Source organism: Mirounga leonina, unplaced genomic scaffold (genome assembly GCF_011800145.1).
Source record: "Mirounga leonina isolate KUSES-001 unplaced genomic scaffold, KU_Mleo_1.0 Mir_91, whole genome shotgun sequence".
Classification (NCBI taxonomy): Eukaryota; Metazoa; Chordata; class Mammalia; order Carnivora; family Phocidae; genus Mirounga; species Mirounga leonina.
Genome location: NW_023270839.1, coordinates 48,688,610 through 48,714,320, shown reverse-complemented (window position 1 = coordinate 48,714,320; position 25,711 = coordinate 48,688,610). Strand labels below are relative to the sequence as shown.

The 25,711-nt window shown below is 59.7% G+C and overlaps 2 protein-coding genes across 3 annotated transcripts in view; one reads left to right on the top strand and one right to left on the bottom strand.

Moving 5' to 3' along the window:
- The window catches only part of SNX33 (sorting nexin 33), a 64,909-nt gene that overhangs the window by 1,428 nt on the left and 37,770 nt on the right, over window positions 1-25,711 (bottom strand). The window lies entirely within an intron of this gene.
- The window catches only part of CSPG4 (chondroitin sulfate proteoglycan 4), a 35,576-nt gene continuing 11,391 nt past the window's right edge, over window positions 1,527-25,711 (top strand). The window contains exons 1-3 of the mRNA XM_034994263.1: window positions 1,527-1,902; window positions 20,188-20,351; window positions 21,771-25,310. Coding sequence (XP_034850154.1) covers window positions 1,815-1,902; window positions 20,188-20,351; window positions 21,771-25,310 — 3,792 coding nt within the window. The 5' untranslated portion in view covers window positions 1,527-1,814. The remainder of the gene's footprint in view (window positions 1,903-20,187; window positions 20,352-21,770; window positions 25,311-25,711) is intronic.

Here is a 25,711-nt window from a genome sequence, read left to right as displayed (position 1 = left end):
ATGGATGGAGCTAGAGGGTATTATGCTAAATGAAATCAGCCCGAGAAAGACAAATACCATATGATTTCACTCATATGTGGAATTTAAGGAACAGAAACACATTTAAGAAGCAACTGAGCAAAGGGAAAGAGAGAAAGGCAAACCAAGAAACAGACTCTTAACTATAGAGAACAAACTGAAGGTCACCAGCGAGGAGGTGGGTGGGGAATGAGTTAAACATGTGATGAGGATTAAGGAACGTGTGTGCTGTGATGAGCACCAGCTGTGTATCGAAGTGTTGACTCACTAGATTGTACACCTGAAATTAATATTACACTGTAATTAATTATAAAAAAATTTTAAGGTGAGGAGGGTCTGGGAAGAGAGTGCTGATGGGGTGGGTTGGGGGTGGGCCGAAGCAGGCAGGTGTGAAAGAGGGATTCTTTTTTTCTTTTTTTAAGATTTTATTTATTTGAGAGAGAGAGCATGAGCTGGGGGAGGGGGAGCAGAGGGAGAGGGAGAAGCAGGCTCCCCGCTGTGAGCAGGGAGCCCGATGTGGGGCTCGATCCCAGGACCCTGGGATCATGACCTGAGCCGAAGGCAGACGCTTAATGACTGAGCCACCCAGGCGTCCCTGAAAGAGGGATTCTGAGGAAAGAAGGGAGGGGAAAAGTCCTGTGGGGTGATCTTCTACCCATTTGCTGAGTGGAGAAGCCAAGGCCAGGCAATGCCGATGCTGGGGCTCGGCACAGAGCAGGCAGGGCCTCTGCAGGCTGGAAGTTCTGTTAGTATCGCCCTTTCTCCTCCTGTTTGGGGTGAGGCTGATGTTGTTGCCTCAGAGGGAGTCCAGAGGAGCAGGACCGCAGCCTGAAGCTGTTAGGTAGGAGTTAATGCAGGGCCAGATTTCCCGCAGGCAGCCCCAGGAAGTTGAAACACCCAGATTCAGGAGTTAGGAGGCCTGGGGTCCTTGTCCCAAAGGGCCAGGGACCTACACTCCACCTGGGGTCTTGCAAGAACCACTTCCAGTTCTGAGCCAGTTTTTTCCTCCATAAAATGGGGCGGGGGGGGTTAGGGAGGGAGTGGTTCTCACCCACCTTGTAGGGTTATTTTGAGGCAAATGGTACTGCCTTGTGGGAGAGTCTAGAACATCTCTCCTTTATAGACTGGAAAACGGAGGCTATGCAGGGCAGAGAAGGCCAAGGTCACAATGCCAGGGGACACAGAGCAGAACCTCAGGCTGGTGCCTCTCTGTCCAAATGGAGTCCCGAGGAGACCTGAGAGGAAAGCAGCCCAAAAGCAGTCTGGGTGGGGGTAGGCGTCTGTCCTCCTAGGCCTGGAGCTTACACGCACGCAGGCGCGCGCGCGCGCACACACACACACACACACACACCACACCAATCCTTGCAAGGGCAGGAGAAAGAGAAGTGAGGGGGCTAGCCCAGCTCAGGTCTCCTCCCAGAGGAGGTCTCCTGGAGCCCTTGGGTCAAAGCTCTGGGGGTCTAGGCTCCTCTGGGACTTTGTCCCAAATCTGCAGGGCGGGGCCTGGGTCTAACAGAGCTGTAAAGGTCTCCTCAGCCCTGCACGGGGAGGAGCAGCCCAGCACGGGCCCTTTAAGAAAGTTGGGGGTGAGGGGGGCCAACGGGGGAGCCCTGTCCTGAAACCGGAGAGGGCTGGCGCCTGCCCCGCCCCCAGAGCTAAGTGAGGAGGCTCCAGAGCCCCAGCCGGAGGCAGTTGAGCCAGCCTTCCAGGCTTCTCTCAGCTCCCGCCTTTCCTCTGGTGTCCAGGCTCCGGACTCTGCTTGGCTCCTCGAAAATCCCGCAGCACAGCCCACCGCGATGCGCTCGGGCCAGCAGCCTGTGCCTCCGGCCCCTGCCCTGGCCCTGGCTTTGACCTTGGCTATGTTGGCCAGACTCTCATCCGCAGGTGAGTAAGGTGCCCGAGACCACCGGCCTGGCCGGAGCTGTGTAGGGGGGGGGCTCCTTGGGTAGAAAAATGGGACAGGAGGGCCCAGAAGTCACCCCCAGACTGGGAGACAAGGGGGCTGCACTTCTGCTCCAGGCTGGGCTCTCTGGGAGTTCCACTCTGGGGTCGAAGCAGGATCCCCAGTGAGAGCTCTCCAGCTTGGGGCTTCTGTGGGCTCTGGCTATTTGAGTGTGGCCCCAGTCAGATTGTCTAGGGTGTGGCTTTGTGCAGGACTGTCCGCTAAACCAGTGGGGCCACCCAATGCTGTCTGGGCCCCCTGAGCCCAGCAGGCTTTTGGTGACTGCACTGGTCCCAAAGGACACTCCGTGACAGCCAGAAGCCAGTACCCCGGCCTCCGCGGCCCAGGCCAGGAACGGGGCTTGCACTGCAAGGCGAGAAATGGGGAGGGGGCCGCCCTGCCCCACCCTGTATGGGGCCCCACATGTGCCTCAGCCTCCACAGCCTGCAGCCTCCTCCAACAGCTCCGGCCCCCTTCCTTGCCCCCGGGTAAACTTGTACAGCCTCTTCACCACCAACTGCCTCCTGCCTTCCTCTCTAGCTCCTATCTCCTCACCCCCCTCTCCTAACTCAGAAGGCCTGGTTAGTGACAGATGGGACCACCCACTCCTCAGCCTCCCTTCAGATACCCCACAGCCCCACAGGGGCCTGTCCCCCAGACAACCCTGGGCAACCCCACCACATTTCCCTCTCCCGGGCTTTGGTGCTTGACCCCAGCAGAGACTGAGTGACAGTTCACCTTCTGAGGGGCACTAGGATGCATCTCCTCTCTGTTACATGCCAGAAATCCTACCATGACGGCATTCTTCCTTGAGTCAAGGCATGGTCTAGTTATGCCATAAGAACCATGGCCTCAGGGCCCATCAGTCATTACTACCCATGTATGAATCAGTGCTTCAGCCTGCATCTTTCGGGACCATTCCCAAGAGCAGCTCTGAGCAGTGGAAGAGGCTGATTCTCCCTTCCAGGGGCCCAGGCCACACCCTCCTCCCCATCAGATGGGGAAGCCTGCTCTAATGGACAGCATCATGAGGCACCCAGAGGGAAATGAGTCAGGGGAGGACCCCCCACTGGGGTGAGTCAGAGCTGGATCCCCAGGCTCTCTGCTCCTATTCCCAGGGACCCCCTCCTTCAAAGTCTCAGGGCCCCGGTGATGGGCTGGGCCTCTGGAGAGGTGTGAAAGGGCCATCTGGGGTGACTGGAGTGGGCGGCTTATCCAGCCTGAAGCCTCCAGCCAAGAGAGTCTAGCACCCCCATCTCCTTGGCCTTCGACTGAGAGCCATCCTCAAATAACTTCTCAGCATCAAAAATGTGCAAGCATTGTGCTGGGCAATAAGGAGTACACAGAAATGGATGGGCTGAACTTGAACTCATTCAGAAGGCAGAAAAGTAAATTAAAACTCAAACAGCAATTCCTATCATGTCTGCAAAGATCCAGATGAAGAATATGGTGAAGAGAAATTGCCAGGCAAGCTGGGGCAGGCCAGAGATGATCCTGGAGCCAAGCTTTGGAGGATGGGAAGGGGGTCAGTACTCTAGGCAGGAGCTCAGCCTGAGCAAAGGCACTGAGGTGGATGTGAGAAAAGCATGTTGAGACAGGAAGATCAGCAGCCTGGTTAGAAGGCATATTTTGAGCACCAGCCAGGAAGAGCCATTGGGCTGGGGCACAGAATCCTTAAATGGCAGAATACAGCCCACAGCCTATGCCCTCTTGGCAATGGGGAGCCAACGAAGATTTTAAGGCAGGCGCGTAGCATGGCAGCGGTGGGGTTTTATAATGTTAAGCCAATCTCTGCCTGTAGGAAGAATTTGGAAATGGGAGGGGGTTGGAGAGCTAGAATCTTCTCCCCCTCCCAGGCAGAGTTCCCCTTCAACAATCCATCTCTGTCACCAAGCCTGGCTCAGCACCCTCTCCTGGTCTCTGCAGAGGGTCAGCCCATACCTGAGGAAGGCATCATTCCCATCCCTCCTGGACACCCTGAGCCCCAAAGGCCCTCGAGGTCTCAGGTACCAGAATGAGGCACCCTGGGACACTTTCCCTGCATTCATCAACATTCCGGGACATCTAGGTCATGAGGCCTGAGAGTCAAGCACCCTTGGAGACCATCTGGGCCAAGCTTCTAGTTGTACAGACTGGGAAACTGAGACCCCAGGGAGGAAGCAAAGTGCTCTAGGTCCCACAGAGAAGTGCAGCAGCGCAGGAAGAGCCCCCAGCCCTGCTTTGAGGGAGTGCTCCGCCTGTGTGGGAGCTTAGGCTAGGGCCACTCTGCCAGTGCGGGGTCTAGCTCCTTCTGAGTCCCGTGGGAGGCGTTCGGCAGTGGGGGAGACTGGGTTTGAGCTGATGTGGACTTGGTATTCCAGTCAGGGGAACAGCATGAGTAAAACTGAGAGGTCAGAGTGAGCACAGAGCCTGCAGGACCAGTGGCTCCCATACCTCTTACCTGGCCTGGCACCCGCTAAAGGTGGGTGGTTGAAGTAGGACTGAGGGTGGGGCAGGAGTACCCCGAAGGGAGGACTCCTGCATTACCCAGGTGAAGACTCTGACCTGACGGGGTGTTTTAGAGAACAGGACCATGGAGCCATCAAGTGCAAGGAGTTGAGTCGGAGTAGATTCTTCTGCCTCTAGGGATCCTCTGGGGAACAATGGTGCTGGAGACGTGTGTGTTTGCGTCCGTGCGCACTGCCCCGGGGCCTCTGGAGCAGGGCAGAGGCCAGCCCCTTGGCCCGGCCCACCCAGGCTCTGGAAAAGTTGTTCAAAAACCAAGTATAACTGAGCCCGCCCCCACCCGAGGTCCGCCTGCCCTCCGGGGCAGGACAAGGAGAGTCTTTCAGTGCTGTCCGCCTGGGGGCTGTGGAGGGGGCTGCCAGGTGGGCCAGGCAGCGGGCAATGATGGCAGGAGGGGAGCGGGCTGTGCATGGAGCTCTCAGAGGAAGTGTATAGGCTGCTTCTGGGAACTGGGCGTGCTGCCCAGGAGGGGGCAGGCAGGGGAGGGGGAGTTGGAAATAGCCCTGACGTACACACTCACTGGCGCACACAGATGTGGGTGTGCACACGAGTATGAACAGCTCTGTCCACAGCCGGCCGCGCTCACAGACCTGGGCTGGGTGGGGCCCAGGAGAAGGAGGTGGGCAGGATGGGCGCAGGGGCTACCCGGCTGTTCTGCGGCTCCTGTTCAGTACCAGGAGCAATCAAACAAGGGGCCTTCAGACTTTGGCCTGCTCCCCTCCTGGTCCCTCTGCTCCTTCATAACCTCTCCCCCAACTCCGGACCCCACCCAGCTCCTTGCTGGCCCCCAACATGCCCCCTGCCCCGGCATGTGCCCAGTTCTGTAGAGCTTTCTAGAGTTAAGACTCTCTCCAGGTGCAAGCTTCGGGTGGGTTTCCAAAGTGCCACGTTATCATTATTACTGAATGTAGATGAGTGATTTTGGAACAAACTGAGTTTGAACAATTTCGTACTTGGATTCTTTCTGGGGTAGAGGCGCCTAGCTCTCTCGCTTCTCAGAGGGGCGCATCATTCCAAACAGGGGAGAGGGTAGAGCTGTCTTCTAATTGGGCCCTCACCTCCAGAGACATCCCACGGTGGCGGGGGGGGGCTACCCGTGTCCTGCGTAGCCTCACAGCAGCCCTGCAAGTCAGGGAACGTTCCCATTTTAGAGATGAGGAAACTGAGGCTCAGAGAAATGCAGGGACTGGGCTCGGTCCCTCTCCGGGCACACAGGCCACAGTGTTGTCACTCCCCTCAACAACAGCCCACATGGGGCTAGGTGGGCCCAGGCCCCCGCAGCAGGGGGGAGAGACAGGTCTTCAGGGGCGAGACAGCTCCCCGAGGACCCCAGAACTCTGCTCCTGTGTCCCCATACCCCACCTCTCCGACCCTCCCTCCTTTGTCACAGCAGAAGCAAATCCTCTTCAGGAAAGTCCCCCACCCCCTTCGACGGCTGGGGTAGCAAATGAAGCCACGTTCGTCCTAGGGCAGTGCAGGGCAGTGGCACTGAGGGCTGCCATCGAGGTGGCCTGGTGGCACGGCTCCCCGAGCTCCGGACAGTGCCTATCCTGTTGACCTTTCCTTCCTCCCACTCTGCTCCTGCCCGCCCCCAGCCGCTCCCAACCTGCAGACGAGCCAGCTGTGCCGGCTCTGAGGCCCCTTAGCCAGGCCTCCGCCCCTGCTTGCGCCTACCCACGTCAGTGTGTCTCTCTCGTGGCTTTAGCCCCGCGCTGGGTCAGTGAGGCTGCCTCCCGTCCCAGACCTTACTGCAGAGGCTCCGCACCCCAGACCCATCTCCCCATGGTTCATAGGGAAACTGGGGCCCAGAGAGGGGTAGCTACTTTCTCAGCATCACACACCAAGTCCTCAGCAGGTGGGGGCAAAGCCTCCCTGCTCTTTGTCCTTGCATCCTGCCTCGGGTGGTGGCCTTGCCCACAGGACCAGCAGCTCCCTGCAGGCAGACCTCCCATCTGCTTTCCTCGGGGGTCTCCACCGTCTTGTTCCAGACAGGGCTGAGCCCACAGAGGGGCATGTTGATCCCTGAGTCAACCAGTGTTTTTCAGACTGTGCCCGGGATGCCCCAGGGCTTTACATCCAGAGGGGGCTGAGCCTGGCAGTGTGGGAGGCCAGCCCCACCCTCAGCCACACATAGCAGCTCCACGAGCAGGCTTATAGATTTGAGTTTTGTGTAAGATGTGATTTGGGTAATGTGTTTGCGACTTGAAAAAAAAGAAAAAAGACGTGAAAACCAAGCAATTGCTTTGAGTTGAAACAGAGAGCAGCGAAGACTCAGGTCAGATACAAGGAAGAACTTCTTGGCTTTCAAAGAATCCAAATCAAGACTGATACCAAGAGCCCCTGGAAGGTATCCTTTCCCAGGTGGAGCAAGGTCCGGGGGCCTGAAGGCAGGGAACAGCACACAATCCCAGCTTCCTCCCAGCCAAGCCTGGGGACCTAGCCCCTCCTGCCCCAGCATCCCATTCCTGCCACTCTTGGAACCAAACGGGACATTCCCGAGCATCCAGGTAGGCAGGAGCCGCCCGGGGGCCACCTGCCTGCAGGCCCAAAGACACCGTGACTATGCTGGGCCCTCTCTCCCCCTCTGATCTATCAGCCTCTACATTCAAGGTGATCCTGTGTCCCAATGGGTGGCTGATGAGCCCGGCCATCAGATGATAATCCATGATCCCTGGGCCCTTCCACCTTTCTTCAAGCTGTTCCCTGCAACTGGTCTTTTCATCGTTCAAGGCCCAGCTCCAGCTCCACCACCACCACCCCTGTGGGTCTTTCCCAACCCTTGATTGCTGAGGTCCACAGCCTGTCTTCCCCCTTCCTGGGGCCTGCCCTCCTTCTCTGTGGGGCTACAGGCCTTTTTGCCCCCTGCTCCACGACCTCCATCTGTATGATGCCCAGGAGGTACGTGTACACACATGCGTGCACACATGTACACACACATACAGTGTTGCTCAGCAGCCTGGCTCAGGGCCTAGCAAGGAGTGTCCAGCCCTCAGCCAGCGGCCCTGGGAGAAACCCCCGACTCAGGATTCACAGCCCCCAGCCCCCAGCTCCTCAGCCGAAGCAGGGCCTCTGGCTGGGACCAGCCTCCTCTCTGGGGAGATGGAGGGGGCTGGAGAGAGGAAACCAACTTCCTTTCCCACCTAAGAGCAGCCCTCCCCGCCCACATTTCAGGAGGGGCCAGCTATAAATATCAGTGGGCCCAGGATGCTGGTTCCCACGACTCCAGCCCCTCCCTGCCTCTTCCCTGCGCACAGCAGCTGGGGCCATCCCCCCTCTCCTGCAGCTGGAGGCTAGCCAGGCAGGCCTCAGGCCCAGAAACACACACACACACTTCCCACCATGGTCAGGGAAGGAACAAATCACCCTTTTTGGGTGCCTTGGAGCAGCTAAGAGCGAGCCCCCTCCCGCTCCTCAGTCCTGACTCAGGCCCCACCTCTCCCTCTTCTGAGTCCTCAGCTCCGGGAACTTCTGCCTGGCTGGGGGAGGCGGGAGGTCAGGCACGCCGTGGTAAGGAACATGGCGTTAGAGAGCCGAGGATTTCATTCCAGCCCTACCCCTTGATGTGTGACCTTTCTGAGCGTCAGTCTTCTCTCTAAAATGGGGATAAACGATTCCTACCTCCTATGCTGTCAAGGATCAAAGCCCTTTGCCAGAGTAAACACTCAGCAGGTGCCTGCTCCTGAGTTTGCTGTCTTTCTGTTGTTCCCATTGTTTTCTGGACCAGGGGCAGACCCAGCAATAAGGGGAATCTTTGAGCAAAGTTCTAAGGTGGGGGAGTGCATGAGGGGGTCCTGTGAGCGGGTCTGCATGGGACTCAGAGACACGGAAAAGGGGAGGTGGGTCCCCAAGGTAGTGAGCAGCCAGCTGCAGCCCAGGATACTTCAGAAAGGGGGAGGGGGTCCTGCATCTGACTGACTCGCTGGGCTGAGGTCCACACACCTCTCCCACCATGAGGAGAAGCAGGACAGCCCTCCCCACCCCCACCCCAAAGCCTAATGGCCCCTTGGACGGAGATCTTTGGTCCTGGGTACAATACAATCAGTATGTGTTGAAAGAATCACCAAATGAAACTCAGACCCTGTCCAGAGAGCAGATGGGTGGGGACGAAGAGAATGAACAGGCACCGGGAACTTTTGTAGGATGGGGAGCCTAGACACCCATCTTTGCCCTGCCTACTGCCCACACCTGGGGCCCCTCTGGAGGTGGGGGTGGGAGGCAGGGCCTATGATGCGAAATGCCCTCCAGGGCTCCCATGAGGCTGTTAAGGAGTGGTGACTCCTTAAGCAGGAGGACCTGCATCACGACAAGCAGAATCCAGATGGAGGGAGTGAAGCACCCTCTCCGTCCCGAGCTGCTTGGACCCATCGGGGATGTTGGTGATGCCCGAGTCTGTGTGTGTGAGAGATCAGAGCTGGGGGAGGCGAGGGCAAGTGAGTCTTGGGAACGGACTGCAGAGCGGGATGAGCAGCAGGGGCCGTGCCTGCTGGAGGAGCTCTCTGGGTGAGAGGCTGGGCAGAGTCTGGGCCCTCATCTTCTGCCTTCACCCCCATAGAAGTAACTCGCCTCAGCAGACCACTGGGCAGAGCTCAACCAGCTCCCCGGATGTGTGCTAAGCACATCCAGGCGCCTGCCCCCGGCTGAGGCTCCGTGTCTCGGCAGCTGGTGAGGCCCAGCTGAGCTCTTCCAGGGCCAGATACTCAGATGAGAGCCTGTCCCTCCAACTGTTGACAGCCCTGAGGCAGGAGAAATGTTGTAGGGACTGGAGCCAGCTGCGCAACCACAGCCTTGGGATACTTGGCCCTGCTGTGTGGCCTCGGGCAGACTCTCCCTCTCTGGGCCTCTGGGTAGGATATTCAGTCCCCGAGGTCAGCTGTAAAAGTGTGAGCTCAAGACCCTTGAGAATAGGACAGGGGGCTCTGCCTCTGTCCAGAGAGAGCCAGCTGCCTGTCTGGGGCCAAACAGCAAAGCGGCCTGGGCCTGGATGGGGGCGAAGAGGCAGCCCAGCCTGCCTGAGCTCCCTGGCACCTAGACACCACTTCCCAGTGGGCACGAAGCCCCGGGGCTCTCCCCAGATGAGACTAGTGGCTCCGCTCCACCCCCTTGCTCTAGCCTCACCCTACCAAAAATAAACCCAGACCACCCCATCTTGTACCAGCCGGACCCACCCAGCTCCTCCAGAGCCAGTTGAGTCACCGCTCCAAGCTGCTCCTTTTTTTAACTGTCTGAGTCACAGGCTGTGGCTAGGGCTTCAGGACACATGCCCCCAGCTCCAGCCACGCCACAGCCTCCAACGGCTCACCCAAGGGGGGCCTGGCTAGAGGCTGGCAGCAGGCGTGAGCCCAGGCCACAGCCTCCCCCTGCAACACCTCGAGGCCGGGGGCACACGCCCCCCTGGCAAGCCAGAGCCCACACCTGTCCCCAGCGGCCCTGGCACCCCCTCGCCTCATCTGCCCGGGGAAGTTTTTCAGGGATCTTGGTGACAAAGCCCATCTGTGTCGGCGCTGACCCCACAGCATTTCTTTGCCTCCAAAGAGGTCTGGGCCTCCCACCCTGGGACGCAGGGTCTCCAGGCCCTGGGCCCTGCCATGATGCGAGTGGGCCAGGCCACAGAGACCTGATTCCTGCCCCTCCTCACTGGCTCCAACTTAGACTCTGACCCCTCTGCCCAGAGCTCCATGAAGACTTTCTATGGCACGGAGGCCTCCACCTCAGGTCTGTCCCGGCTTCCTCTATCCGCTCGCCTCACAGGGTCAACCAAGCTCCAGTCTCTCTTGCCCCATCCCTCCGTCTCTTCCCCATGGCTGTCTGTCTCTGTCTCTGGCGGCCCCGTGTCTCTGGCCCTGCTCTGTTCCTTTTCCTCCACCCAGTCCCTGTGGTGCCTCTCCATCCGGCACTTCACACGCTCAGGTCCTTCCCCGGCCATCCCAGCAGACACAACACACCCTCACCTCCGCCCATTCCCAGAAGGGGCTCCGGGCCCCAGGGACCAATCCTGAGAGAAATTTTCCATCCCCTCACCCAAGTCCCCTCGTTCCCCTGCCCTGAAGCACAAGCTACATCCTGTCATCCTGTCGTAGGGGATGTCAAGATCCCACAGGCACTTCCGTGGAGGCTGAGACAGAGGGGCAGGGGGCCTGGGAATGGCCCCACCCCCAGCCCCTGCCTGAGTGGGAGCCCCCACAGCCTCAGCCCCAGCCATCTCCTGTCTGTGGCCATGGCCTCCATCTATAAATAGGGGCTCTGATGCTATTTTCTTTAAAAACAAGCACCAGACTCAGTCACCATAGACCCAGAAAAGCATTCCCTGGCTGAGGCAGTGTCCCACCCCACCCCAGCCATGGCCCAGCTCCCCCCTCCCCCCACCCGCCTGGGCACTGGAGTCCTGAAGGGAGAGGAGGACTGAAGAGAAGCCTGGAGGTGAGACTAGGTCGGGGAGAGCGGGGGCCAGCTTCCAGATGCAGCCCCTGCCCGCCGGGTCAGCTAGAGAATGCAGCCGCCCCCCTCGCCCTCCCTGCCTCCGGTCTCCCTTCACCAAGCCGCGCCGGTCTCGTTTCTGAGACACCAGTGTTAACAGAGAGGTGACAGTAGCTCAACTCCCCAAGCGACGGTTGAGTGTCTTGGCACCCCAAACGCAGAGAAGGAACTTTGGGCTGTGGAGAAGGGTGGGGGAAGACTTCCTTCCTGAAGGAGCAGGACGGCATTCTGCAGGCAGGAAAGAAAGAAGAGCTGGCCTGAGCAAAAGGCTGGGAGTGGGGACCCATCAGGTGCAGATGGAAAACAGCCCAAGGTCTAGTGAGGCTGACATGTGGGGTATTCACGGGAGGTGAATAGGAAAGCCTGGCAGGGCTGTGACAGGGTGACCCAACACCTTCAGTGCCACACTAGGGTTGGGGCTGGATAGAGGGGCAATGGGGAGCCATCGAAGGCTTTCAGACAAGGGAGGATGACAGAGCGACTTCCAGTTTGGGTTAACAGTGGTTGCTATTAGCAAAACAAGGCAGGAAATTCATTAAGCCAAGCAGGGGATGGTGACCATCTGCCTTGTGGGATGGCACAGAGGAGCAAGAGGGGGAGATGAATTTGAAAGAGAATTTAGGGGCAGGATGGCTGGAACATGGGGAGAGAGGAGAGAGAATGTCCAAAATGACTTTCAGATTTCTACCCAGCCATGGGTGGGTGGGGAGGCCTTCTCTGGAAGGCAAGCAGGTTTGGGGAGAAATGACACTAAGTCTGGCTTGACATGGGTGGGCTGGGGCTTGGAGGTCCCTCTGGGTGTTTCTGGTGCAGATGTCTCAGGAGGCATTGGCAGGTGGGCCCAGAGCCCCGGAGCGTTGGTGCTGGAGACAGAGATGTGGGTGCCATGGTAAAGAGCCAGTGCCTGAGCCCAGGCGAGAAGAGGTGGCCTGGAGAGAGCACAGCGGTGGGCACAGCTCGGCAGTACTGGGCGTCTGGGGCATCTGCAGGCCTGGAAGATGGGGAGTGGTAGGCAGGCGCCTATTCCAAGGGAAATAGGGGCCTGCCCATGGGGAGAGGTCTCAGGCCTCTGGGGGACCTGGGTAGCACAGAGGCTATTAGCAAGGACTCTGGGTTCTCCTGGTCCCCCCTGCCAGGCCATGGCTCCCGCAGGCATCCCACTCACGCTGGAAGCTTGCTTCTTGGCCTGTCTATGGTCGACTGATAGAAAACCCCTCACAGGGGCCAAGGGCCACATGCATTTGATCCCTGTATTCCCTTACGTGCTCATGTTTCCGACATCAGCACACGTGTATGGGCCTCCTGGCTGGCAGATGCCGTGCGCAGGGGATGTGCGCCCTCCGTCCTGTCCTCAGGAGCCTCCAGTCTGGCTCCACGGTAGCCCCTGTAGTGACCACAGCCCTCCACCAGCCACTTCCTGAGGAGCTGGGCTGGGCTGGGCAAGCCGGGTTTGCATTAGTCTCCCCAGCCAGGTCCCCTTTGCACAGACGGGAAAACTGAAGCCAAAGAAGAGCACAGCAGCATGTGGTTGGGGGGCGGGAGGGCTGGCCCAAGCCCCTGCTTCCCCCAGCCTCCTGGACGGGGGCCTGCCATCTGTGAGGTTATCCCGCCTCTCTTCCCTGTATTTCGGATGGAGGGACTAAGGCAGGGTAACGGTGGCTTCCGCAAGGCGCACAAACTCTTGAGCACAAGCTGGGCCAAATTGTCCAGGCCTGTGTCCAGATCAACAGTCATGGCTTCCGCCAACCCCCCATCCTAACTCACACACTCACTGTCTCCAAGCCCAGTCTGCCAGGCTGGGGGAAGCCCCAAGACACCTCCCCAAAGGCCCTGCCCTTAGCGGTTTCTCATCCCAGAGCTGAAGGGGAGCTCAGAGATGAGCAACGCTTCCGTCTGCTTCCTGGCTCTGGATTCAGCCCCAGAGAGGGGGTGGCCCCACAGCGTCCCCGTCCCCAGGGCAAGCTTCTCACCCAGGCCCCTTGCCCCTCCTCCCTCTTCCCTGATCTCCAAGACCCCAGTGGGCACGACCAGCATTTATCACTGGCTGTAGGAACGTGCCATCCTTAGCCAGCCCCAAAGAAGTTCCCTCCTGGATGGAGCCAGACCCGTCCAGCCACACCAGGAGAGGCCAGCTGCCAAACCAGCCACAGAAAGCAGATGCTCTCCCCTCCCCTCCTCACCCCCGTCCCCCCACCCCCCAGGGAGCCCCTGAGGACAGGAAGGGAAAAAGTGTGTCTCCAGGGCACGGGGCCACCTCTCACACCCTCCTCCTGCTGGAGCCAGTGACAGATGCCCCACTTCCGAGTTACACACACACACACACACACACACACATGCAACAACAACCCCCCACTGCTTCTGTGTGCACCCGTCCCTCCCGGAAACCTCAGAGCTCAGCCCAGGGGCTCCGATCCAGCCCTGCTGCTCCTCTTGAGGCCTCAGCACAGGCAGTGTCTTCTTTGACCCTCGTCGCCTCAACTGTAGCAGGGGAGCTAGGTCCCAGAGACCCTGTTGGGGGAAGGGGCTGCTGAGCAGGCCCAGCGCAGAGCAAGGAGGGTCTCCCGCTCTGTTTCTTCTCTGCCAGATCCCCTACCTCAACCTGGGCCCACTAAGACAAGGGTCCCCTCCACCCCACCCCCCCGCCCAGGGCCAGGAAAGCCAGGAAGAAGGGATGTGGAGAAGGGCCTGGAAATCCACCCATCTCCCTGCACAAGGAGGAAAATTATAAGGCGAGGAAAAGCCTCTCAGGATTGCTCCACACACAGCAGCCCCGCCCCTCTGCGCCTGGGGCTGGGGAGCAGCAGGCCCGCCACAAAGACTCCATTGAGGCCCTGCTTCCTCCCCGCCCCAGCCCTCCAGCCTGGGTGGACTCTTGAGCTGCTTCTGGAGCAAACCTCTCATTTTCCCTCCTGCTTCCTCTGTACCACACATGGCCCCAAGGTCGGCAGACATGGCTGAGAGCCCAGGGTACCAATCCTTTTAGGTAATCACCTTTTAGAGGAGGTCCCTAAATTGGAAATGTTCCCCAGTATATGCCCCATATGCCCCAGTATATGCCTTGGGTGGCCTCCAAGCTCCGGGTTAGAGAACCGGTAGCTGAGGCCAGTGACAAGGGTCAGGATTCAGCCAATAGCTGAGGAAACTTGTACCATCCTGGCCTCCTTGGTCTCACAAGAACCAGAAAGGCAACCAAACCCTCTCAGGGCCCTGAGAGTGAGTCTTATGGCTCAAGAGTTGCTGGAGTGAAGGGAGACGGGCCAACCTTAACCCCAGCTGAGGTCTCCCTAGCGCTGAGACAGGGAGACCGGCTGCCCTGAGCACAGAGCCTGATATCCCGCACTGGGAAGCTACTGTCTGCCAAGAGGAACGGCTCCCTTTTTAAGTTCTGTGTGACTTTGAACTAAACTACTGTTGTTCCTGTGGCCGTGGCTTGTGGGGCAAGAGAGGAGCAGGTCATCAGCGGGTCTCTGGGATGGCCCTGGGTTACGGACTCTCAGACTGGAGTCAGGGAGGTAGGAGAGTCAGGGTGTGCAGGTGTGTGAGCATCTCCCAGGCAGCTAGCCCCAGCAGGTGGTAAGCATCTAGGCTTGGCTCTTGAGATCCTGTTGTCACCACCATGAGCAGGGTATGTTGTCCCTTTGGTCTGACGTAAAGTCTATCCCTGTAACCTTCCCCCTTGTTACCTTCAGAGGTAACAGGCTAGGGGGAAGGTGACAGCTCAGTGGACAGGGATGAGCCTTGGGACATGCTGGGGGGCCTGACACCAGAGTAGGCACAGCGTCAGGCACGGCCAGGGCAGGTCGTGTCCAGTGTCTAGAGCCAGACTGGACCCCCCACACCACATCGTCACCTGTCCCGCACTCACCTCAGAACGCTGTGACATGTGCCACGGACCTGCACTCCGTCACACTCATGGCTATGTGCCACCCACGGTGGCCGTGCATGGGTCTTCGGGGCTTTGTGTGACTGAGTTCCCACACCAGCTCCTGGCACTGCTTTCCCAGCTTGGAAAAGGGAGTGGGCACTGTGGGGAGCTTCAGCCCCATTGGCCTTGGGGTCTGTCGCTCTGGTTCTAAAGAAGTTTCCACCCCTCCCAGCCTCCTCAGAAGTTCCCTGGCTTGGGGGGCAGAAAGCTGGTAAAGAAAAAGCACATCCCTTGGAGGCCCGAGGGGAGGGGGTCTGGCCTGAGTTCTGGAGGGCCTGGGTGACCTCAGGGAGGGCCTGGCTGCAGGAGCAGGGCACCTGGCCCGTGCCTGCCCTCACGCAGGGCCACCCACATACATACCCACATATGCACCCACAAGGGAAACAGAGAGCCCTTCATCCCTGCCTTAGCCGTCCTAGAGCACTCCCTCACGGCCCTCCTCAGACTTCTCAGGAGAAGGGCTCTCCCAGCCTCACCCCTGCCTGCCTAGGATGTGGATCTCCGAGTCTCTCTTGGTTTCTCCTCCTTCATCTCCTTCATCAGGCCTCTGTCTGGACCCCTGAGTGCAGTTTCTGTGGAGGAGGGAGGTCTTCATTTCTCATTCTCGGTTTTAACATCTTTCTCAGGCTTTCTCTCTCCCCCAGGTGGGTTCTTCTTTTCCATGACTGTGTTACTGTGCTTATGATTGAATGAGTGAGTGAGTGAATGAATGAACAAATATGGATCCCCCTGCTCTCACCTCCTGCTCCATCTCAGTACCGCTAGGTACACCTCCGCAGCACACGCATGTCCAAGTCTCCCACTGCCCCCCTTTGCCCCTGGGACCTGGGCGTGCCCCCGGGCCATCCTGCCCAGCAGCTCCGACTCCCAAACTTCCTCCCTTATAAAGTCAGGCAGCAGCAGACACCCAGGAATCCCGCTGCCTGTGACGCATGCTGGCTGTGGGGCCGCCTGGCTGCCCTCAGGCAACCAGGAATGTGGCGGGAGCGGGGCACGCAGGGATTGATTGCCTGGGAGTAGGGTGGGCTGGGGGTGCCTGGGCTGGGGGTGCCTGCGTGGGCGGGGCTCAGACCTGCAGGCTTTCTGCTTCTCTGTCAAATTGTTTCTCCTCTGGAGACTCAGTTTGTCTGGAAACCCTACTGAATGCTAAAGCTGCAGAGAACTTTGATATCGTGGAACCCATCACCCAAGGATGGGGGCACCCAGGGCTGGGGAGGCAAGAGGCCCCAGGCCTAGCTCTCTAGACTGTTCTGGGGCAAGGGTGGTGCTCCCAGTGACAGCCAGGATAGGGCAGGGGGAAGAGGGAGCCAAAGGCAAAGAAAGACAGGGAGAGGGGGAGATAAGGCAGCAAGGTGGCCAAGTGGCCAAGACAGAGACAGAGGAGATAAGGGACAGAGATAGAGAGAGACAGTGTGGCTAGCCCTAGGCATTGTGAGGACTCAGAAGGATCAGGGTCTGCAGCAACCCCCACCCCCGGTGACTAGAAAAGGGACCCATGCTTGAGAACCTGCCCCTGGTCAGCCCAGGAGAGCATGGTGGGGGCCTGATGGGCAGAGATACTCCCTACAAGGGGACCTCTTGTCCCAAGCCACTGACAGATAAAAGTAGAGCATCGTGGGGCAAGTAAGCCTCAGGCTTGGGGCCCCCTAGGGGCAGGCTTCAGGTCCCCATTTATACACACACTAGGAGTGCCCCAGGGAGACCAGAGATGCCAGCACAACCTGGGGCTGGCCAGACGGTGGCTTGCTAGGGACACTCGGCTAAGCTTCGTCTCCCGTCTGAGAAGAGGCTTGGCGGGGAAGGACATAGGCTCTTTCTGTGCCCCCAAGCCTCGTCTCAGGAAGAGGGATGGAGCCACTCTGCCTTGGCCCAGACAGAACGCCCAGTCCGTGGTCAGGAAGGGCGGGAAGCTGAGGGATGCTCCACCTTCGGCAAACCTCTGGGATGGATGGGCGCCGGGCGGGAGGGGTGGGTGCCCTCCAGGAACACATGGCCCCTTTCATGGAGCCTGGCCCAGCCGAGTCACGGCGGGCGGCACCGAGGGGCAGGACAGGCCTGGGCACAATCACGGCTCTGTCCCGGCGCCTTCCAGCCCACACGCACACACATGCACAAACACACAGCCTTACGCAAACCCAAAACACACCCCCGAGCAGCCACCCACACACTTGAACACACACGCAAATAGGCATCTACGCAGTCCTGGACACCCACCCATGAACTGTCTTACAGGTAGAGAAACCCAGACATCGGCATTCTTTCAGCCCTCCCACTCACCCCAGACCCCTTGTGGCACCTGCCCCCCACACTGAACGCTTGGCACCACCCAGACAGCCCACACCATTAACCCTCTGCATATCCCTATCTGAGAGCAGACTCAGCACCAGAAAGGGACCTTTGGGACTAATCCCCACAGACAGGAGGGGGAGAGACTGGGAAGGAGCGCCCATTTTACAAAATGCTGACTGGGAGGCCAGACGGGGCCCCTTCTCCTGGCCCAAAGGGCAGCCCACATAGCTGCTACAGGCCTGAGCTGGTGTTTGGATGAATCATGGGTCTTCTTGACCCAGGAGAGTCAAGGGCAAGTCTCCAAGCCCTGATGGTGCCTTCTCTCCACCACCCCACTGCCCTGGGACCCCAGTCAGGCCACTGAGGCTGGCTTGGTTCCTGCTACTTTTCCCTCTCCTCCTCTATCTTCAACTTTCCCAGAGCCTTGCTGCCCTTTGAAACTACGCAGTTCCCTCCCTCTCTCCTCTATACCACCCTCACCTCCTCCAGGAAACCTTCTGGAACTGACTCCTAACTCACTTCTTTATCCTGCACTGCCTCCCCATTTGCAGCCTCTCCCACTGTCTCCCAGGACAGGGATGCTGGGTCCTTGCAACTGTGGCCCATCAGAGCCGGTAAGGGGCAGCAGAAGGAGACCAGGAGGTGGGGGGACTGGCGCTGTCAGAGTTTCCAAAACGCTGGCCAGCAAAGCCTCCGAGGCCTCTGTTGGGATGAGGGGGCTGCCCAGCCCGCACACTTCCAGCCGCACAAGGCAGCTTGTGTGAGTGCTTCCCTACCCAGCCCCACAGGAAGCAGCAGGGCCCAGCCCCTCAATAGGCTCATTCAGACCCCAGCTCTCTGGAAAGTACCTCTACTTCCTGCCGCCCTCCCACTCTGGCCTGGAGAACGAGGCTAAATGGGCTGCCCCTCCTCTTATGGGAGGGGGCTAGAGGCAGGTGGTTAGGTGGGCAGAGCCAGCCATCTCCTTCCCTTCCTGCTGCACGCTGGACCGACCATCCCCACATCCACCTTTGACAAAAGGGAGTGTGAATGGGTGTGAGCTTATTCCCCACCCCCCACCCCGGAGCTGGCCCCTTCCCCATGCATGCTAAACAGGTAAATGTTGAGCAACAGCCTTTCTGGGGGAGAGGGAACGAAGATCTGTAGCCTTTGCCTCTTCCGTGGTGTAACATCACCTGGCTGGCAGAATTCCTACAAACTTAACAGTCAGCTCTTACCAGCTGCTGTGAGCTCCAACCTGCAGGGGCCCCACCTTCTGTGCAGGGGCTGCCCTCAGTGCTGTGTGCTGCCTTTTGTTCTTAAGAATCAATGCTCTTGAGGCGCCTGGGTGGCTCAGTCTTTGGGCACCTGCCTTAGGCTCAGGTCGTGATCTCGGGGTCCTGGGGTCTAGCCCCACATGGGGCTCCCTGCTCAGTGGGGAGTCTGCTTCTCCCTCTCCCTCTGCCCCTCTTCCGCACTCATTCTCTCTCTCTCTCTCAAATAAATAAATAAAATGTTAAAAAAAAAAAAAAAAGAATCAATGTTATTGCGGATGAGGTGCCCACCCCCTGTCAGTTCTCCCAGGGAGGGTCTGCCCCTCGCCAGCACCAGGGTGTGCTGACTCTGCTGGGCCATAGCCACGCAGATGGTTTTGTAGCCCTCAGCTGATCCCTTTAGCCCCTCAGACAAGGTTCTGGTGTTGCCCACAAGTGCTGGCAAGAGGGGATCCCTGGAGGGATTTCAGCTCCGCCCAAGAGGAAGAACGTTATCTTTCTTGGACATCCCTGTGGACTCCTCCAGTGGCTGATGCCACCTCCTCAGGTCAGGAACCAGCATGTATGTGGCTGGTGCCACATCATCCCTATCAAGGCCATCAGAAGCCCCAGAGAGATGAATTGCCTTTTTAAACCATTCCTGTCCCCGCCGCCCCCTCTGCCGCCACCCTGCCTTCCCTAGCCCTGGACCTCTGGGGGACAGAGTCAAAGTTATACTTGGCCTTAATCTCTGCAAAAAGAATAAACCAGAAATCATTGCAGCTGGTTGGAGGTCAAGGGAGGCTAATTTTAGGAAACAGTCTGGAGAAGGTGGCAACTTAAAAAGAGGAGGTATCTCAGTGTGGGACCAAAGGGGCCCTGCACAGTGACCACCAGCCTTGGGAAACCCCAGATATGGCCTGCTCAGGCCATCTGGACTTGGGCCCTCTGGCCTGCTCAGCAAACCTTCAGCCTTCCCAAGCCCTGTCTTTAGCCACAGACCCAGGCTCAGAAAAGTCAGCTGTAGTCATCAACGGCTCCCCAGCCATGGTGGAAACAATAGGGCCGGATCTGACCACTCACCAGGGACTATCAATAGCTCTGCAGCAGGAAGCAATATGGGGTGATGCAGGAAGTTTTAGCCCATTTGGGGTCCAGCACTGCACGTGGTCTCCATCTGGCCTCAGAGCCTTTGCTCCCAGTGGACTCAGTCTGACGAGTTGCCACCCCCACCCCCAAAGACATCTGGAAGCATGGCCCAAGAGAGAAGCCGGGATGGGTGGGCTGCCTTCTGAGCACCACAGTGGGAGGGCATGGCATGGAAAGCATTGCCCAAGAACCAAAGCATAGGGCATTTAGGAGAAGGAATTTGAGCAGGGATCAGTGTGGGGTAGGGATGGTTCTCCTGGAACTCCATTTCGGGGGCTATGACCATCAGGCCAGGTTACCCAGTCAAGGATGGTTTTCCTTTAGGCCCGAGAGGGACTAGACCCAGGATGGAGAATCCTCTAGGGCCCAGGGGAGGAGAGTTAGAGCTGGCCGAGGCCCCTGGCCCCAGGAACCTCTGAGGAGGAAACGTGAGTTGCTTGGAATGGGTCTGGCCTCCTTTGGAGCCAAGGTCTGGGCTGGACACAAGGTGAGGCTGTGCCTTCTGGTGCCAGGACCAAGCAGGTGATGGGCCACACAGAACCACGAAGCTGCACCAGCATGAAGTCCCTCCTGCAGCCTACTCATCCTCTGCAGCCCCTCTCCTCCTCCAGGCACGAGTCCGCACTTTGACCCCAGCCCCCTCTCTCACACAGCCTCCTTCTTCGGGGAGAACCACCTGGAGGTGCCTGTGGCCACGATTCTGACCGATATAGACCTCCAGCTACAATTCTCCACGTCCCAGCCTGAAGCCCTGCTTCTCCTCGCAGCAGGCCAAGCGGACCACCTCCTCCTGCAGCTCCACTCTGGATACCTAGAGGTCAGTGATGCCTCCCTGCTGGCCTCCTCCTCCAGCCCTGAATGGCCCCCCAACCAGCTGGGTGACCTTGTGTGAGCCACTTTCGCCCCGGGGTCTCTAGGTCTCCACTGTGAGGTGAACAACAGCACAGCCAAAAGCGTGGCTCCCTCGTGACCTGGCTGCGCCCTGCAGCCGTCCCCCCCACACTCCCACCGGAACCCCCCGGCCAGCCCTTTCCCTCGCTGCGGGCCTGTGCCCCAGGCCAGATGGCCGTCTCTGACCTCTCGCTGCCAGGCCCTCGCTCACCACACACCCTGGGCCTGGCCCTGCCCCACCCCCGTCTCAGCGCGTCCCCTAGCACTGCCCTGGGCTGGGTGCCCTCTCCTGGGGCTCAGCAACCCTGTGAGCGCCCCTGCCAAGCACCAGTCACCCCGCCGTGCCGCTGTCTGTCCGTGACAGAAACAACCAGTATGCCAAGGCTTCTCCGTTTTCCCGTTTCATCCTGCCAGTCACCACAAGCTTTAGTAGCAAAGAGTCCTCTGGAGCTCTCTCTTGAGGCTCCCCCCTAACCATGAAGAGTTTGAGAACCTGAGGTCTTAGTCCAAATTTGGGAAAGCCATCAGCTTCCACACCCCAGTGGGGAGAGGACAAGGACGGTCAGAGCACCTGCTGCTGCCATTGCTTCTCACTGCCACAAGGTGTCACTGTTGAGCGAAGGCCAGGTACAGCCCAGGCCTGATGCTCTCGCTCTCGGCCAGGTACAGCCCTGTGGAGGTGCTCCGTACTTGGACTCGCAAGGCCACAGTTCTTAGTGCTCTGCTCTTCCAGTTCCCATACTCTGCCACCACCCATTCTACCATCCGGTCGTGGGAACACCACACCAGAGCCAGTTCTGGTGCCAATGTTGGAGAGACAGAACTGCGTTCTCCTCTCCCCAAGGATCCCTCATCCCAGATCCAGGAGCTTTTCTTTATGTAACCTTCAACACAGAGAGCACCCGGAATTGGGCTCTCCATCCCTGAGCAGTGAGCCTGGCTGCCCCTGTGGCCCCAAGGTGTTCAGGGGATTCCCAGGTGCTCATTATTCCAGGGGTGAATCTTCTGGATGCCAAGGTGATTTTCTGGTGGATCTCCCCCATAGGAAAGTTGGGGAGAGTAAAAAATGCAGACTGAATCTCTAGGAAAGCATCGTGCTATATGCCAGTTCTCTGATTCCCATCAGGAACCCCAGAGCCCATCTAGACCTGACTCAGAGATCACTTTGGTGAGTGTTTGGGGGATGAGTAGAGGTGGCAGGAAGGAGACAGTGGTGGCCTGAGAAGCCCCTGTCCCAGGACCTCCACTCTGGGCACTTTGCTCTGGCAGACCCGCTATGTTCTAACAGTAGAAGCAGATGAACTCAAAGTGCTGCCCCCACTCCCATTCCTCCATCTTTCCCCAGGTCAGACTCACCCTGGGCCAGGAGGAGCTGAGGCTGCAGACCCCAGCTGAGACTCTGCTGAGCAACTCCGCCCTCCACACCGTGGAGCTGACCGTTTCAGACAGCGAGGCCTTGATGTCCGTCGATGGGCTCCTGAACACCTCAGCCCCCATCCTGGGGGCTCCCCTGGAGGTCCCCTATGGGATCTTCCTGGGGGGCCCTGGGAGCCTTAGCCTGTCCTACCTGAAGGGAGCTAGCAGGCCCCTGAGGGGTTGTCTCCACGCTGCCACCCTCAATGGCCGCAACCTGCTGCGACCACTGACCCCAGGCGTGCACGAGGGCTGCGCTGAAGAGTTTTCTGCTGATGACAGTGTGGCTCTGGGCTTCTCTGGGCCCCACTCACTGGCTGCCTTCCCTGCCTGGAGCACTCGGGAGGAAGGCACCCTGGAGTTTATACTCACCACTCGGAGCCAACAGGCACCCCTGGCCTTCCAGGCAGGGGGCCGGCATGGGGATTTCATCTACGTGGACATATTTGAGGGCCACCTGCGGGCTGTGGTGGAGAAGGGCCAGGGCACGGTATTGCTCCACAACAGCGTGCCTGTGGCCGATGGGCAACCCCATGAGGTCAGCGTCCACGTGGATGCTCACCAGCTGGAAATCTCCGTGGACCAGTACCCCACACGGACTTCCAACCGTGGGGTCTTCAGCTATCTGGACCCACGTGGCAGTCTCCTCCTGGGGGGGCTGGACACTGACTCCTCTCGCCATCTCCGGGAACACCGCCTGGGCCTGGCCCCAGGGGCCGTCAATGCCTCGCTGCTGGGTTGCATGGAGGACCTCAGCATCAATGGCCAGAGGCAGGGACTCCGGGAAGCCTTGCTGACGCGCGGCATGGCGGCCGGCTGCAGGCTGGAGGAAGACGAGTATGAGGAGGACCCCTATGGCCCGTATGAAGCTTTCTCCACCTTGGCACCTGACGCTTGGCTGGCCGTGGAGCTGCCTGAGCCCTGCGTCCCTGAACCAGGGCTGCCTCCTATCTTTGCCAATTTCACCCAGCTGCTGACCGTCAGCCCGCTGGTGGTGGCCGAGGGTGGCACGGCCTGGCTCGAATGGCGGCACGTGCAGCCCACGCTGGACCTGAGCGAGGCCGAGCTCCGCAAATCTCAGGTGCTGTTCAGCGTGAGCCGCGGGGCACGCCACGGTGAGCTCGAGCTAGACATCCCCGGTGCCCAGGTGCGGAAAATGTTCACCCTCCTGGACGTGGTGAACCGCAAGGCCCGCTTCGTCCACGATGGCTCTGAGGACACCTCCGACCAGTTGATGCTGGAGGTGTCCGTGACAGCCAGGGGGCCCGTGCCCTCCTGCCTTCGGAGGGGCCAAACTTACATCCTGCCCATCCAGATAAACCCCGTCAACGACCCACCCCGTATCATCTTCCCACACGGCAGCCTCATGGTGATCCTGGAGCACACACAGAAGCCACTGGGGCCCGACGTTTTCCAGGCTTACGACCCAGACTCTGCCTGCGAGGGCCTCACCTTCCAGCTCCTTGGCACCCCCACCGGCCTCCCCGTGGAGCGCCGAGACCAGCCTGGGGAGCCAGCAACGGAGTTCTCCTGCCGGGAGCTGGAGGCGGGCAGCCTCGTCTATGTCCACCGAAGTGGGCCAGCCCAGGACCTGACGTTCCGGGTCAGTGACGGGCTGCAGGCCAGCCCTCCCGCCACACTGAAGGTGGTGGCTGTCCGGCCCACCATTCAGATCCGCCACAACACAGGGCTGCGCCTGGCCCAGGGCTCCGCTGCCCCTGTCTTGCCCGCCAACCTGTCAGTGGAGACCAACGCCGTGGGGCAGGATGTGAGCGTGCTGGTCCGAGTCACCGAGGCCCTGCAGTTCGGGGAGCTGCAGAAGCAGGGGGCAGGTGGGGCCGAGGGTGCCGAGTGGCGGGCCACACAGGCATTCCAGCAGCGGGATGTGGAGCAGGGCCGCGTGAGATACCTGAGCACTGACCCGCAGCATCGCACCCAGGACACCACGGAGAAGCTGGCCCTGGAGGTGCAGGTGGGCCAGGAGACCCTGAGCAATCTGTCCTTCCCAGTGACAATCCAGAGAGCCACAGTGCGGCTGCTGCGGCTGGAGCCGCTGCGCACTCAGAACACCCAGCAGGAGGCGCTCACCACAGCCCACCTGGAGGCCACCCTGGAGGAGGAGGCAAGCTCCAGCCCCACCACCTTCCACTATGAGGTGGTCCAGGCCCCCAGGAAGGGCAATCTTCGGCTACAGGGCACACGGCTCTCTGACGGGCAGGGCTTCACCCAGGATGACCTGCAGGCCGGCCGGGTGACCTATGGGGCCACGGCCCGCACCTCAGAGACAGTCGAGGACAACTTCCGCTTCCGTGTCACAGCCCCGCCGCACTTCTCCCCACTCTACACCTTCCCCATCCACATTGGTGGTGACCCGGACGCTCCCGTCCTCACCAACATCCTCCTCTCGGTGCCGGAGGGTGGCGAGGGCACCCTCTCTGCTGACCACCTCTTCGTCAAGAGTCTCAACAGTGCCAACTACCTCTACGAGGTCATGGAGCGGCCCCGCCATGGGAGGCTGGTTTGGAGGGGGGCACAAGACAAGGCCACCGCGGTGACATCCTTCACCAACGAGGACCTGCTGCAGGGCCGGCTGGTCTACCAGCACGACAACTCCGAGACCACAGAAGACGATATCCCCTTTGTGGCGACCCGCCAGAGTGAGGGCAGTGGTGGCATGGCGTGGGAGGAGGTGCGGGGCGTCTTCCGCGTGGCCATCCAGCCCATAAACGACCATGCTCCCGTGCAGACCATCAGCCGCATCTTCCACGTGGCCCGGGCTGGGCAGCGGCTGCTGACGACAGACGACGTGGCCTTCAGTGATGCCGACTCCGGCTTTGCTGACGCTCAGCTGGTACTGACCCGCAAGGACCTCCTCTTTGGCAGTATCGTGGCCGTGGATGAGCCAACGCGGCCCATCTACCGCTTCACCCAGGAGGACCTCAGGAAGAGGCGAGTCCTGTTTGTGCACTCGGGGGCCGACCGCGGCTGGATCCAGCTGCAGGTGTCTGATGGGCAGCACCAGGCCACCGCGCTGCTCGAGGTGCAGGCCTCAGAGCCCTACCTCCACGTGGCCAATGGCTCCAGCCTTGTGGTCCCTCAAGGAGGCCAGGGCACCATTGACACCGCTGTGCTCCACCTGGACACCAACCTCGACATCCGCAGTGGGGATGAGGTCCGCTACCGTGTCACAGCCGGCCCACACTGGGGGCAGCTGCTCCGGGCCGGCCAGCCAGCCACGGCCTTCTCCCAACAGGACCTGCTGGACGGGGCCATTCTCTACAGCCACGACGGCAGCCTCAGCCCTCGAGACACCCTGGCCTTCTCTGTGGAGGCAGGGCCTGTGCACACAGACGCCACCCTGCAAGTGACCATTGCCCTAGAGGGGCCATTGGCCCCACTGCATCTGGTCCAGCACAAGAAGATCTACGTCTTCCAGGGGGAGGCGGCTGAGATCAGAAAGGATCAGCTGGAGGTAAAGGGCCGGGGGACGGGCAGAGGTGAGAGGCCTGATGAAGGGGGCCCTTCTGACGAGCCCTCCTGCCAGGTGTGCTTGGCTGTTCGGGGATGAGCCTGAGGTGACTGCCAGGTCAGGCGTCTGTCCGTGCCCTGGGTCTGCACCTGCACACGTGCACTGGGGCGTGCCTGAGAGTCTCTGGGGGCGTTTGCGCGTCTGCCCACGAGCTATGTGTGCCTCCACACGTCAGGTGCACACACGCACATGCTGTGCTGACCGTGCGGGTTCCCGGGCCCCACCCAGACCGAGGAATCTCTGAAGTGGAGCCCGAGAATCTGCATTCTAATAATAAGTTCCCTGGGAGATTTTCATGGGTACAGACTTTGAGGACCAGAGGCCTTGGAGACAGACTTCTTTGA